The sequence below is a fragment of the Monodelphis domestica genome, chromosome 2 (assembly GCF_027887165.1).
Source record: "Monodelphis domestica isolate mMonDom1 chromosome 2, mMonDom1.pri, whole genome shotgun sequence".
NCBI lineage: Eukaryota > Metazoa > Chordata > Mammalia > Didelphimorphia > Didelphidae > Monodelphis > Monodelphis domestica.
In genome coordinates this window covers 227,367,701-227,380,526 of record NC_077228.1, presented here as the reverse complement: position 1 = coordinate 227,380,526, position 12,826 = coordinate 227,367,701, and the positions used below count along the sequence as shown (strand labels likewise).

Sequence of the window (12,826 nt, the reverse complement as noted above, 5' to 3'; positions counted from 1 at the left end):
AGTTATATATTTGAATGTAGTTCTTTTATCGACTAGGTTTTTTTTTTTAATGATTTACATTTTCATTTTGTGTCTTTTTTTGTAGTTACACATCTGAGCTCTTCTATGAGGGGAAGCTGATGGCAAGTGGAAAACAGCCAGCACACAAAGATTTTTATCCATTAACCTTCTTTACAGCACGTGGAGAAGATGTACAGGAAAAAAACAGTACGGCTTTTTATAATAATGCAGAGGTAATTTCCATATTTTTGTAAATATATTTTCTTTGAAAATTTGGTCATTATGATTTTTTTCTTTTAACTTGTATGGTTTCATATTATATTTTTTCCTTAAATTCTTTTATTGACTTAAATAATAACTTTAATGGCATAGAATAAGATATAGCATTTCTCTTGGCATATAGCATTATACTCATTGTGTTATGTTTAAAATGAGGCAAATTGATGCACATGATGAATTTATTAGAAAAGTGCAGATTTTCTTTATAAATAGGATCTCAACTTTCTCAGTAAAGCTAAGACCCCAAAGTAGGGAATAGCTACCCTTTTTATAGTTTTTAGGGATTTGCAGAACAAAGAATAGGATTTTATAGGTGGAGAAAAAATTGTGATTGGCTAAAAGTGTTAAACATTATATCTGGCAAAATCAGTATGTTTATAGTTACAAAATTAAGGGGTAGGAAACAATATAATTGGTTGGAAATTAAGTATGAGGGGCTAACACCAAACACCTTTTCCTCCCATGACTAAGAAATGTTCTGGCATGAGTCTACTGGCAAGGTCATGTATTGCACACCATACCCCACCCCACCCCAGCCCCCAATCCTTCTCTTTTGTCTTAGAATTGATAGCATGTATCAATTCCAAGGCAGAAAAACAATAAGGGGTAGACATTTGGGGTTAAGTGACTTGCCCAGCATCATTAAACTAGAAAGTATCTGAATTACTTTTGAACCCAGCACCTCCTATCTCCAGGCTTGATTCTCTATCCACCGAGCCTAGACTTTTTTTGGATAACAATCCAGATATCCTTGAGGAAAAACTTAATGATATAAATATACTAGACCAATCTCCTTGGCATCCACCTGCCTTCTTCAAAGATAGCAGATTTCCTTTAATAATGATTTACAAGAGAACTGGATTTCTAAATTTAATTCCCCCATCAAGCATATATGAAGTACTTAGTATGCATAAGATATTGGGGATGTAAAGAAAGAGAAAAAAGAATCTCTTCCTTCCTGAAACATATATTGTAATGAATGAGACAACATGCAAATATATGCATAAGAGATGAAAGTAATTTCAGAGGTGAAGGCAGATGGGGAAACCAGGAAAGACCTCCTACACAAAGTGCAAAGGTATGGTGATGTATGATGAAGAGATATGCACAAATATGTCATTGTAGCTGTATCTTAGTGTGTGTAAAGTGGAGTCAAGTATAAGAAGATTTAGAAGGTAGGAAGGAGTCAAGTTATGAAGAGCTTTGTATGTGTCTGCTCTCCTGTAAAGTCCACCTTATGTAGAATGGTGCAGCAAGAATTTATTTCACTGAAAAGAAAGGTCCAAGTTACTTTTCTACTTGCCAATCAATAAGCAGTTATTAAGGACTCCTTATAATCAACATACTATGCCCTAGGGATACAAAGGCAGAAATTAAATAGTCTCTGCCCTTAAGTAGATTATATTCCTATGGAAAAAAGAATGTGTGAATAAATAAATACCGAGTATGGAATAAGTATACGTAAGCTATAGCTATACACAGTAAATACAAAAAAGGTTCATGAACTTTGAAGGAAACCAGTAGTGTGTTCTCTCTCTCTCTCTCTCTCTCTCTCTCTCTCTCTCTCTCTCTCTCTCTCTCTCTCTCTCTCTCTCTCTCTCTCTCTCTCTCTCCCCCCTCTCTCCCCCTCTCTCCCCCCCCCCCCTCTCTCTCCCTCTCTTCCTCTCTCCCTCTCCCTCTCCCTCTCTCCCTCTCCTTAGTTTTATTAGTTTTATTCCAGAAGTATTTGCTGGAATCTTGTGAACAGATGAGTTAGATCTGTGCTTTACCACTTTTGCAGTGAGATAATATAAAAAAGAGTGGAGACTTGATGAGATGACTAAAGTAAGGTGACTGTAGGAATGGGGAGAGGAGAGCTAATATTCAAAACATTGTGAAAATAGAATTCATATAACTTGACATATATGTGGTTGTGTGAAGTAAGAGTGACTGAGGTTGATTGCATCCTCAGTAAAAATAGGGAAGTTAGGGCAAGAGGTACATTTTGGAAACATTTGAGACATGTTGAATTTGAGATGCCTTTGAGACTTCCAGTTTCAAATGTCTAATTAGTAGTTCATGATTACTGGGACTGGAGCTCAGAAGAAAGACTATAATTGATCTATAGGTCTGAGTCATTTGATTTTAGATGACAACTAACCCCATGAGAGCCAATGAGAAAGTAGAAAGAAAATATAAGCAGGTCTAAAACAGAGTCTTTGAATTTTAATAAAGAGGGTTCCCAAAAGAAGGAAAGCAGACTATCAACAACCATTTAAAGAAAGTTAACAAATTCTCTACATATTAATAAAGTTTCATCTCTGATGACAAAAGGATGCTAGGCATTTTAATGTAAATAGTTGTAAATTGTAGCCATTCTGAAGCAGTTTAGAACTATACTATATGTTATTAAATTTTGCATACCCATGGAACTTAGTGATTCCACTATTAGGCATAAATTTGAAATTTTAAAATAGAAGGGGGGAAAAAGGGGGTGAAAACACCTTTGAGTATAAAGATATTCATAGCAAAACTTTTTGTTGTAGCAAATTTCTGGAAACCAAAGATTTCTATCATTAGAGGATAACCAAGCAAAGTATGGCATGTGAAAATAATGAAATATACATTTTGCTGTTAGGAATCAAAAGGGGTGGATTCAGAGACAATTGGGAAACCTTAGTGAGCAGAGTTAAGAGAACTATATGGGTTCTCCTAAATATGTGGGTTGGGGGGGGAAGGGAACAAACATTTATTATCTAGCATCTGCTATATGCCAGCCAATGTGCTAAGCACTTTCCAGACATCATTTAATCCCCACAACCCAACAATGTAGATGCTTTTATTATGCCCATTTAATAGTTGAGGAAACTGACATTAACTAGAGATTAAATGTCTTGCCCTATAGGGTACCACACCTAGTAAATGTTTGAGGTCACATTTGAACACAGCTCTTTATGGCTTCTGACCCAGCACTCTATGCTTTTCACCATCTAGCCACCTTGTAATGACTGTAACATTTCAAAGAAAAACAACTTTGACAGACTTAAGAACTCTGATCAATGCAGTGACTGGCTATGACCAATGAGGACTGAGCAAGAAGCATGTTTCCCACCTCTCTGGAGATGTAGAGATGATGGACTAGATATTCAAAATCAGACATTTTCAAATATGGCTAATAAGTGGATTTGTTTTGCTTGGTGTTGCTAACGTAAGGAAGGGTTAAAATTTTCTGTTACCTATAACAATTCACAGTAGTATATACAAAATACTCTTTTTTTCTTTTTCTTTACATATGGAAATGTTCATGTTTTTTTGTGCTTGTCCAGATCAGAATAACAAAAAATTCCTTTAAAAATAAGATTTGTTTCTGAAAGTAGTAACACCACTTGAATCAGAGCATTGATTAATTTACATTAGGCCACCAGAAATATTACCAAAGTTTGTTAATGAAGCATAACATGCCTTTAAGTCTTTGATACTCTGTATATAAATATATGACCAAAAAGGTATCTTCACTGATTACACTACTAAATTAATAAAAAAAAATTAAAAGTACCTTTTATAAGGGATTTCTCATTTAAACTATTTTATTCATATCAACAAACTGTTAGTGTGGAGTATTAGAGAAGAATATGAATAATCTTGTAACTTAGAACTGAATTTTTAGATGACTATTAAAATGATATTTCAGACACGGGTTTAAAAACTAATCTTTTTTTTTTTTAAAGGTATTTGAAGTGGTAGAACGTGTAGAAGAGTTAAGGAGAAAGTGGCCTGTAGCTTGGGGAAAGTTAGATGATGGAAGTATTGGTGTGGTCACTCCTTATGCTGATCAAGTGTTCAGAATTCGGGCAGAACTTCGAAAAAAGAGATTATCCGATGTTAATGTAGAAAGAGTACTCAATGTTCAGGGTAAGAAACGAGTTTCTTAAAGTTATCAAAATGTAAATATTTTGAAATGCTTTAATAATCTTTTTATTTATGCCTTTATACTTTTTGAAATAGAAAACCACATGATATGGTAGCTAGAGAGCTGACTTTGGAGTCAGGGAGACAGGTTCAAGTACTGCCTCTGTCATATCATAGCTATGTGATCCTGGGTGAGCTGATTAAACTCTCAGTGGCCTCAGACAGCTCTTAAGATTGGGAGGGACAGAGAAAGTACAAATCCCTATTAGTGGAGGTTCCTTATGACCAATGAAATCACAGGTTTGGTTAAAAAAAATTATATATAGATATAGATATATGAAAAATTGATTTTTCAGTAGCTTTATTTACAAAGAGGTGGAAAGAACGAAAGTAGAGAAATGTAAAAGAGCATAGAGTAATAAGTCTAGCCTATCAACCTAAATGTTGCTCTGGTTCCCCATTCAATCCAGATAGGGCTTGTTAACCCCTCAGCAGGAGGATTCGATGGTGAATTAAACAAGGGTTCAATCTACCTGGCTTTCTCCAAGAAGGAGAGACCTTTCCGGAACTAATTTCTCTAGAAGCCAGGAAAAGAGGGTCAGCTTCTCACTCACCCAAACTGAAGCTCCAAAGGAGAAGATCCAGGAGCTGTCTTACCAGAAGCAGTCCAAAAGTTGAGTCCCAGGTCAAAGTCCCAAGTCGTAACTTCAAGCCACAGTCCCAGTCTAATATCCTCCAAGCTGAAAATTCAGGCTGAAGAACCCCTTGGACAGGATGTTCAGGACTTTTATAGTCCATTTTCCATGTCATTTCCTGTCTCTTCCTCCACTTTATGCGGGGCAATTGCAGTTTTTAAATTTGCTTAGCTCTGCCCCTGGTCATTCACTTCTGGAGTTGATACCCACTTATAGCAAGTGGCTTTCAGACCTCCCCTACTTAGTGTTAAGTTGGGGTTGATTAATTTAAAAATAGGGAAGGGGAGAGTTAATCCATACGTGTGTGTGTGTGTGTGTGTGTGTGTGTGTGTGTGTGTGTAAAAGCAGTTAAGCATTAGCATTTTCATGCCTATCCTATATAATAAAGATTGGACCCAGGTTGATTTAAAAAAATACTTTATAAAATTGTGCAGAAGTGTTCTTCACAATCACCTAAATGAAAAGTATAAGTAAAATGAAAAATTTCAATGTATCTTTTTCTTTATGCTAGACTAAAGATATTAAAAAAAAGTATAACACACAAAGTTGCTATAGCTAGTTTCCTTTTGGCTATTACAATATGAGATTTTTTTTAATTAGAAAATTTACCACATCAGGATAACAGTAATACTTATATTCTGTTTGACTTATATTCTATTTTGACTTTTTTGGGGTTTAGTTTTTGTGGTCTGATATTAAATTAATAGGATTTTTATTATCCTTTTTACCTTCCTAATAGACAATAATGATATTACTAGTCTATGATAAGCCACCAGTTTCATTTTCAGAATTCCAAGTATGTTTCAGTGAATAATCTCTGGCTACATTTCTGAGCAGTAAAGAGAGGGTTAATTTGTTTTGGGAAGATAAACAGCATTAGCAAAAATTTCTTATACCTAAGAAATAATACTTCAATGCATTTCAAATGATCAGTTTATTTTTTCTGTTTATTGGAAACTCATCAAAGATTTCATGTGATACCATTATGATATTTAGTTTTTTTCATAGTTTACATTCATGTCACATTTGTTTGTAAACATGGCCCTTTCTTTTGCCTACTCATTGAATTGTAAAGTGATTATCAAAAGTTCCATTGCTTTTTGTGCTGCTCATTCCACATCTATGATATTTTTTCAATTTTAGGCACAATATTTTAAGAGAGGCTGACTATAGAATGTCTAGAAGAACAAGAAGGGGATGGTGAGGATACTGACTCATGTAATTCTTGAAGGAACCAAGAATGTTTAGCTTAGGGTACAAAAGAATTAGGGACTTGATAGATACCTTCAAATATTTTGAACTCTGATAACTAGATGGGAAGGAATAGAGGGTCTCTGAGATCTCTTTCAAATCTAAGCTCTTAAATTCTAAATTATGAGAAGAAATTTTGACTTAACATGTGAAAGAAATTTTTGCTAGCCTTGGCCAACAACTAGATTTGTACAATTTTGGAAAGGATTGCCTCATGAGATAAAAAAGTATTTAAGCTCAGACTAGATGATGAGCTATCAGAATTATTGGAGTAGGAGCTCTTATATTCGCAGAATATTATATAAGTTGATCTTTGGACTTGATTTTAACTCAAGTTTCTAGGATTTTGTGAAAATGTGATCCTTTGGTTTTGTTACTGATTAATAACATTAAATGTAAAATGTTCTTGTTTTCTTTAGGAAAGCAGTTTAGGGTTTTGTTTCTGAGTACAGTACGCACACGGCACACTTGCAAACATAAACAAACCCCAATTAAAAGGAAAGAGCAACTATTAGAAGATTCAACAGAGGATTTGGATTATGGTTTTTTGTCCAACTACAAACTTCTCAACACTGCCATAACAAGAGCACAGTCCTTGGTAGCTGTGGTGGGTGATCCTATTGCGTTGTGCTCAATTGGAAGATGCAGGTATTTTGAATTGTGTGTGTGTGTGTGTGTGTGTGTGTGTGTGTATAGTTAATTAATGATATTGAGAAGCAATTCAAAGATGCCTTAATAAAATGGCCATATGGCATTTGATTAGTCACTTTTTCTTAATACATTTTTAGCAATAATAAGCGCATGGATTTTATTTTCTTGACTTGTTGAATATCTGAATAATTGTTTACCTCTTTGTAACAGTTTTAAATGACCTTTAAAACTAGGCATATTTTAAATGACCTTTCTTTCTATAGATAGGGAATGTGATGATCTTCTCTTTTCAGGCATTTCCTAGCATGACTTTTCTTTGCACTCTTTAATAAGTTTCTATCAAACAAACAAGATTTTTTAAATTTTTTTTTATAGCTCTAAAAAGTGCCGTTGCCTTGGTCAGCCATAAATTGTAAGAAACTCTCGTCTTAATATGAGAACATTATCAAAACAGGCACCGAACATTCCTTTTTATATACCTTATACCCTTTATTTGAATGCTGAAAATTTGAATTTAATGGTATTAGGTATAAACGTTTAACTCTTGAAAAATCTTATTTGTGTGTATGGCTCAAAAAGAAATTTATAAAACTTATAATATCTATCAAACTGAGTTCAGAATCATAAATGAGGTCTGTGAAGATTTGAAATGTACCTTGGGTAACAATTTCTTTATTATTATTGCCAAAATAAAAAGTAGCAAAAATTTTATATGATGCTTTTAAGGTTTGAAAATCATTTATTTTTTTCTTCACTATGACCCAGAGAGATAGGTGTTATTGTTATACCTATTTTACTACTGAGGAAACTGAGGCTTGCCCCAAGTCACTTAGCAAACAAATGACTGAGGTCGTATTTAAAGTCAGATTTTCCTGATTGTGTGCCACCTTATCTGCCTATTGTATGAAGCTATTATTCTGTGCTTGTATTAAGACAGACATACCTGTTTGGTTGGAGTCCCTTGAAAAGTCAAATCAACTTGGTCCACTTAAAAATAAAATGATTATTTTAGCAGAACTATAACTATCTCAACCTATTATTTGTTTGGATCTTTAATCATAATCTCCTTATATACATAGGTGATCCCATTCTATCCTGTCTTTTCCAGAAGACTGCTCTCTCTGTCATCTAAACCCTTTAAATTGATCTTCAATTTGTTACCAATTTACTGACTTCTTCCAAACTGTTTTCAAGCCTGCATATATTTTCCCTATTCTCATTTGAACCATTGATCATGACTAATCCCCTGCCTTTTATGGCTTAATTCCTAAATCAAATGGATTTTCATCTGTCTTCATTTTTCTTGATCTCTTTGACACTGTTCATCACTCTCTTCATCTTTACATTCTTTTCCCTCTAGGTTTTCATGAAACTGTTTACTCCTAGTTCATTTTCTACTTGTCTGATCCCTCTCTGTTTCCTGTGTTCTTTATCCCTGTCATACCCACTATGGGGGCTCCCAAACCTCTGCCCCAAGTTGTCTTCTTTTCTCTTTGTATACTATTTTGCTTTGGGGTCTCATCATCTCTCATGGATTCAATTATCTTCTTTATGTAGATAATTCTCAGATCTACTTGTCCAATCTAAATCTCTCTCCTGACCTGACTTACTTCTCCAGCTGCCTTTTAGACATCTCAAACTATATACGCTAAAGAAATTTTAGGCTCAAAATGTTCAAAATTGAACTTATGTTTTCCCCTCAAACTCTCCCCTATTCTTGTTTGTATATTGTCTTTTTCATTAGTCTATGAGTTCCTTAAGAGCAGATACATTTTTTTTTGTTTTGCTTTGTTTTGCCATTCTTTGTATATCCAGTACTTAATATAGTAGATTCTTGATAAATACCATTTGACTAACTGTAATGTGAAGAAACTTCTACCTATGTCACGAGAGATGGCAGGGGATAATGGATAAAGTACCAATCTTAGAGTCAAAAGGACCTGGGCTGAAATCCTGCTCCAGACCCTCAATAAATATATGCCTGTAGACAAGTCACTTGTCCACTCTGAACCCCTGTTTGCTCTTTAAATTAGTATTTAATTCAATGGGATTTGGAATCTTTCTGGCTCTAAATCTATAGTCTTATGCATAATCATTTTGCAATTTATAATTTTAGAGTGTGGACTGGGGGCAAAGAGAAGTTATTAAGTCACATATCCAAGTATGTGTCAAAAAGCAAGATATAAGCTTAGGTCTTCGTAATACCATTAGCCAATTCATGCTTTATCCATTATATTTATAGTTATCTAATTAAAGAAAATCAGAATAGACAGGGGTTTCATTGTTATAAGACTGTGTTGGCAAACCTGAGACATGCATGCTGGAGGGGACTGCTCCCTTCTCCCTCTCCGTGCAACTGAGGATATTTCTCACTTTACTCACCCCTCTCCCCAGCAGTCCAATGGGAACACTTCCTTCCTCCCCTGTCTAAAGTAACACATGCAGCATAAAGTTTGCATTTTGAATACTCAGTCTCTAAAAGGTTTTCCATCACTGATATAGGGGATTCCTAGTTAAGAAAAGTTTGCCAGTTTGCCTCCTCCACTAATAGTCCTAGAGAGTTAATGCCTGACAGAGAGGTTAAATGACTTTTCAAATGTCACATAGCCAGCATGTATCTAAGATAGAACTTGAACTTAAGCCTGCCTGGTTTTAAAGTCTACTCTTTCCACTCCACCATATTACTTCTTTCAGCTTATAAGGCTTGATTGCAAGCATTAATAAATGAAAATTTTGCCATTAATGCTGTATCTAATGTTAAATTTTGATGTATTTGGAAAATTGAGGTTATCATTCCTTTTTCTCAGCCTAGGACAAAATTAAATTGAAAGTAGATGATTAGAATTAAGTGTTGAAGTGTAGACATAACACCATTTAATGAATTAGTTAATTTGTAGTTGTCACTTGAATCTTATAGATTATCTACTATTAGATTTATGATAAAATATATTCAAAACTAAATATAAAGTAGAGCATCATGCATCAGAAACAACAAAGCCTGCAAAACAAAATTTAGAAGTAATTATTAAGAATATGAATATCTTCAAAAATGATGTCCAGAAATTTACTAACCCTCACGCTTTCTAGCAGTTACCCTTTCCTGTAATGTTTTTATTCATTTCGGACTAATATTCTCATTTTGTTCTATGTACTAGATATTTTTTGCTGTGAAAAAGATGACTGAGTCTCCCTAAAATTATATAGTCATGATAACCTAGGACTAGTTTTTAATTTTAGAATGGTATATCATCAGTGCTTTTCTACCTGTAAGGTTTTATGTTTGTTACTTTTGAATTTTATCTTCTTATATTAAGCCAGTACTTTAGCCTGTCGAGATCTTTTTGGATCCTGCACTCCACCATCTATTGTGCTATTTATTCCTTCTGTCTTGTCACTGAACATCTTCCAAGGTACTAATCTAAATGATATGTTTAGGGTTACAAACTAATTTTTACTACAATCTAAATGATATGTTTGGGGCTACAAACTAATTATTTACTCAAACAAAATATAATTAGCAATTAAAACATGTTACAGAAAAAATCTTAAATATCCAAATACAATTTTCAAAACTTTTATTTTATATGGTTCTTCTTCATTTGCAGATAATTTACTGGTGTTCTGGGGCTAAAACTAAGCAACAGTCCCTGAGGCATTCAACTGGAGACCTCTCACCAAATGATACTGAATCATTTACTGCTCTTTTGTTCAACCATTTCCCAGTCCATCTAATTTTTTAAAAAGTGAACTCTAATGACTCCCAATAAGTTCAAGTTCAAATTTAATTTTTTCCTTTTTGAAATACATTTAAAATTCTTTATAGCATAAACCTCACCTGTTTTCTCATTAATTCCCATAACAAATACTATTGACCATTCAGATATCATTATTATTTTTTCTTCATACACAGTACCTCTCATCTTTAAGTCTCCTTGCCTTTTTATTGGCTACCCCCCATGCAAAGAAGGCTGTCTCTTCTCATTCTAAAAATCCTTAGTTTCCTTCAAGGCTCAGCTCAGAAACCGCCTTTTGTATGATACCTTTCTTCCTAGTGCTTCAACTCTAAATTATATTGTGTCTATTCACTATATAATGTAAGAATTAAATTTTAATGGTTTGACTAAAATATATGGTAGTTGCTGATTCAAAGTATTATTGTTTCAAAGCTGAAATTACTTTAGCAGCTTTTATTTACAAAAGAGGTGGAATGAAAGCAGAAAAATATAAAAGGGTAGAAAAGACGTTAGCTTATCTAACTAAATATTGCTCCAGTGCTCGATAATTAAAACAAAATTAGTTAAATTTTGCTTAGCTTCTCTGCACTCCGTGTTCCATATAACAGGAAATGGCAGTGAAGGGGGCAGCTGGGTCGCTCAGTGGTTTGAGAGCCAGGCCTAGAGACAGGAGGTCCTGGGTTCAAATCTGCCCTCAGCCACTTTAGTTGTGTGACCCTGGACAAGTCACTTAACCCCCATTGCCTAACCCTTACCAATCTTCTGCCTTGGAACCAATACACAGTATTGATTCTAAGACGGAAGGTAAGGGTTTTAAAAAAAAAAAAACGACTGTGAAATTAATACCTGGTTGATTTAGAAAAAAATAAAAAGAAAGATTTCTTTCCCTCTCTATGTACATATACGCCATACATATGCTGTATGTATATTAGATAGATAGATATACAGATATACACTTTGGAATTTATAGCCATAAGAGTTCACAGTTGAATTCTGAAACAATAAAGCAATTTATAGATTGATAGCCCTTAAATACCAAATTAAAGATAACCAGTCTCTGATTTTAGACCATAAGCTATGGAAATAAGAAAGTAATTTTATTTGTTGTATTTTGTAGTGCTATTCAGCTTTTATTTGATAACAATATGTAAAGCAGTCCTATGATTTGTTGAAAGTATCTTTTTTTAAGTCAAATATTTTTAAATGTTATTTGCATATAGGATTGTTTTGCTCATTTCAACATTACACTTACATTTTTTTAAAGTTAAGGAACATAGAAGAATATGTATATAAGCTTATTTAGTAGAAAATTTATTTGTGATGGCCATCTCTACTGCTATTTTGTTATAATACGTTTTTCTATTTATGTTGTCTTGAACTTTTTTGATTATGGGAGAAATCATTTTCATATTCTACTTTTTAGCATAATTAAAATCTCTTTTGAAACTTGTTAAATATTCTTATAATGATTACATAGACTTTAAAAACTTTTAAGTGGTTATGTTTCATAACATTTAGTTAATTACAGGATATATAAAATCTTTTTAGCTTTTTAGGATCATTCTTCTGACTCGTGTAAGATTGATAATTTATTTTAAATAACCTATTTAAGTTAAATGACATTTTCATTTTAATGTGTTTTGAATTCCTGTATCACATTGTACTTTGTTAATTTCTTCTCCTTAACATTATTAATTTAATTCCTTTGCAAATTTGTATAATGTTTTAATGCTCATTTTAGACAGCTGAAGATTAAGAAATTTAATATTTTTGAGAAGTTTTATTTTAGAAAAGATTGTTAAAATAAAGGAAGAATTAATCAGTTTTCTTCAGTTACTTTTTAATAACCTCAATATGACTTATCCGAGCCAATTTTCAATTCTAGGTTGGTTATTTGTTCTCACCTGATTGTTGATTATCTCTAACCAGGAATGCAAGTAAAAGTAAATATATATGAAAAAGTAAGCGTATTTCTCAAAACTGAAGTGTTCAGATCCTTAGTTTTTAAAGCAAATCTTTCTGTAAGAGCATCTCTCTATTGACATAGATAATTGAAAGTTGACTATTCTAAGGTAAATTATCTAACAAACATTTTGGATATCTGCCTTATGTATAACTTTGTAGGAGACAATGACTATGATATTTTGAGATGATTTGCAAATGTTTTGTGACCAAATGGTAAAGATATTCCTAAAATTCTTGTTGGTCAAGTAAGCTATTTACTGATGACTTAAGCTATTATTAAGTATTTTCAAGGAAAGCAATTCTTAAGTCTCTTCAGTTTATTTTGTTTGTGATCTCTTTCTTTCTACTGATAAGCTGATCTTT

General features: G+C 33.3%; 1 protein-coding gene across 6 annotated transcripts in view; it reads left to right on the top strand.

Moving 5' to 3' along the window:
- Nucleotides 1–12,826, top strand: part of HELZ (helicase with zinc finger) — a 266,896-nt gene that overhangs the window by 181,842 nt on the left and 72,228 nt on the right. For all 6 annotated transcript variants that reach the window (XM_007482771.3, XM_007482772.3, XM_001379116.4 and 3 more), the window contains 3 exons: nt 86–233; nt 3,987–4,170; nt 6,533–6,761. In XM_007482771.3, coding sequence (XP_007482833.1) covers nt 86–233; nt 3,987–4,170; nt 6,533–6,761 — 561 coding nt within the window. The remainder of the gene's footprint in view (nt 1–85; nt 234–3,986; nt 4,171–6,532; nt 6,762–12,826) is intronic.